At 41.1% G+C, this 3,127-nt stretch overlaps 1 protein-coding gene across 1 annotated transcript; it reads right to left on the reverse strand.

Moving 5' to 3' along the window:
• Positions 1 to 233: 233 nt before the first annotated feature.
• Positions 234 to 2,449, reverse strand: LOC139835673 (uncharacterized). The gene is made up of 6 exons (XM_071825530.1): positions 1,706 to 2,449; positions 1,543 to 1,611; positions 1,119 to 1,457; positions 910 to 1,026; positions 646 to 829; positions 234 to 566 (listed from the first exon to the last, which is right to left on the reverse strand). Exons 1-6 carry the CDS (start codon positions 2,447 to 2,449, stop codon positions 397 to 399), a joined length of 1,623 nt encoding a protein of 540 aa, XP_071681631.1. The 3' UTR covers positions 234 to 396.
• Positions 2,450 to 3,127: the final 678 nt, after the last annotated feature.

The raw sequence follows: 3,127 nt of genomic DNA on the forward strand, positions 1-3,127 counted from the left end.
ACCATCCCAGCAATCATCATACTCCAGGAAGATACAGATTAATTTGTGTGTGAAGTGTGAACCTCAAGGTAGACATACAGTTGGAGATACTGGCCCAAATAGACCCAAACTTACAAAGCAAATGTAACATGTTTTAGTTGCTTGTTTTATCTTAGCAAGAAAAAAACCAGGGAAAGCATATGGGAGTAGTTTATGTCTGAAACCTGAATTGATGATAATACAGTGTACTCCAGGGAAAAAACCAAAAAGCCTTTTCTACTGTGCTACTGTAATTGATCTTACAATCATAATCAAAGATCATACTCCGTCCCACTGTGTGCTACTGTAAATAGCCAACTGAACATCACTAGTGACTAACCATGCTACTGTGCTACTGTACATATAGGATGTTGTCTTTCAACAAAGCACCACATTGGGTGAATCTAATTTTTTCAGACCACATTTTCTTTTTACAGACGTCATGCCCCTCGGTAACCGTGATGCATTCTGATCCAGGGAAGAGCTTTCGGAAGATGTAGACAAATATGCAGCATTTTGCTTCTTCATATCCGTTTGATGTTCAGTTACTGCAGAAAGGTATTGATTAGTTACTGCAAATGTACTCCTCTTGGTTACAAGCAGATTATATATGCAAGTAAACCTTACCTAAGCCATCAAAGGCAAACACATTATGGTCATTATTAACAGGGTACATCCTCTTGGTAGCACTATGGGCACTACTATTAGCTTCCTGTAGAAAACTTGAGAACCATGGTAACATGCCCTGCCTAACATAGAAGAGCAGATATGCTTCTTGGTTTAGTGCACTTGTCTCAGTAATTGAATCAACCTGCAAGTGAAAATATGTGTTATAAGGTGAAAATATCCGTGGCATGAAAAAAGAAAGAACAATTAAGTACTAGCACTTACAAGTGAGTCATTCATCAAGTGCCAACTAGTTGGTGAAGAACAAATGGTGCACATGTAGTGGCCAAAGTTAGGCAAACCAGAATGCTTAACAATGCCATACAAATCATATTTTAGGCCCTGATGCATGTTAAAATACAAGAAAAACATCAAAATATGCTTCATCGATAAACCAAGAATGGTGCACATCGAATGGTGCACATGTAGATCACCTCTTTGTCTGGGTTAGTGTGGAATAGCTGCAAATCAAGTTGTGATGGGTATGCCACATGTTTATCAATTTTCTCAATGTAACCATCAAGGGTAACTGTGAAGCGCTTTAGTTGAAATGCTACCACATCTGGTGTTGTATCAAGCACAAGCTGTTTGTCCTTGCACACTTGGCCATTACAACTTTCACATTTTAGCTTGTTCTCAGCATCACCTAATTGTTCCACCTTAGTAAAAGACTCCAATGCAGCAACAAGGTCATCAACCTGATCGATCTCCAAGCTGATATCAAGAAAGGGCTCAAATGTCTCTGAGCAGTGACCGCAATCATGGCATGTCAACTATATGAAGAGAATTGTATTACTCCAAATAAGCCATAGTAGTTTGAACACAACTAAGGAATAAGAAGTACTGTACAGTACATACCAGGCTTTTCAGTTGACCTCCAAACACCTGCTCGACAATACTTTCCCCATCAATTGATTTGGAATCAATCTATTCTCTTACGGCCAACATGACCCTTCTTTTGGTTCGAAACATCAACTCTTCGTTTCCCTTCTGCAATCTGATTCTTGCCTAAGTTCCACACCCTTTCGACTGTTCGTATACTTGTGTTGAGCATTTCTGCTATGAGTTGCTTATCCTCTTTCGTAAAACCTCCATCTCTTCTTCTGATTACTTCTAAGGCAAAATAAAGACCATATCTTTCCTCATCTCTCAGTTCTTTGCCTCTGTCCTTCTTCAGCATCATCTCATCACCCTTGCCTCTGTCCTGCTCCAGCATCGTCTCATCACCCTTGCCTCTGTCCTTCTCCAGCATCGTCTCATCATATCTGCCTCTGTCCTTCTCCAGCATCATCTCATCACCCTTGCCTCTGTCCTGCTCCAGCATCGTCTCATCACCCTTGCCTCTGTCCTTCTCCAGCATCGTCTCATCATATCTGCCTCTGTCCTTCTCCAGCATCGTTTCATCACCCTTGCCTCTGTCCTGCTCTAGCATCGTCTCATCACCCTTGCCTCTGCCCTGCTCCAGCATCGTCTCATCATCTCCGCCTCTGTCCTGCTCTAGCATCGTCTCATCATATCTGCCTCTGTCCTGCTCTAGCATCGTCTCATCACCTTTGCCTCTGTCCTTCACTTGCATCTGTTGTGACGGGCTCAAATTGAGATCAATGACAACATCCTTGCCTCTCTCGTGCACTTGCATCTGATGTGATGGGCTCAAATGGAGATCAATGACAACATTGTTCACTCTATGCTGCTCTAGCATCTGATGTGATGGGCTCAAATTGAGATCAATGATAGCATCCTTGCCTCTTTGTTGCTCTTGCATCTTGTCACAATGTACTCTCATCCGAGGGAATCCCAGTCTCATATGGATCAAAGGTTTGGAGAAGATGTCCTCTTGGCGCATTCTGCTGTATCTCCACACATCTTTTGCACTAAGAGGTGCTTTCTTCCTCTTGGAAACAAGCATATATAGTTTGCCGCCGTCAATTTGTTCCTTCATATAGCTGTGCAGAGAGAAGATTAAATTTAGTCCACATGATGAGCATCGAACTCCTTCAAAAATCACAAAAAGAATTGGAACTTACTCATTGGAGAGAATTAATGGATCATCATATTGGAGTCTCGTCTTGTTTTTTATTCTCTTTCTCTTGTTATCTTGTACCCCTCTTGTTCCTTTGACCATATCCTACAAAAATATTCATGCTATAAAGAATATACAACACCAAAACAAATGCAACAATGCTATAAAGAAAATGAAAATTTTGAGCCACCCAGAGAATAATGTGCCAAATAATGGATTGTAGAATGCCACAAGAGAATGACAATTTTGAGCTGTTACCAGTTAGCACTAACAACAGAAATCAATTGTGAACTGGGTGATGCCTTGTCACAGACATTTCAATCATTCAGCTTCAGACAAGGATCTGGCGCATACCAAGGACAAGTGTCGATATAGAACTGGTTACCTTTACAATCAACAAAATGATATAGAACTCCCTTT

This window comes from Lolium perenne, chromosome 2 (assembly GCF_019359855.2).
Source record: "Lolium perenne isolate Kyuss_39 chromosome 2, Kyuss_2.0, whole genome shotgun sequence".
Lineage (NCBI taxonomy): Eukaryota > Viridiplantae > Streptophyta > Magnoliopsida > Poales > Poaceae > Lolium > Lolium perenne.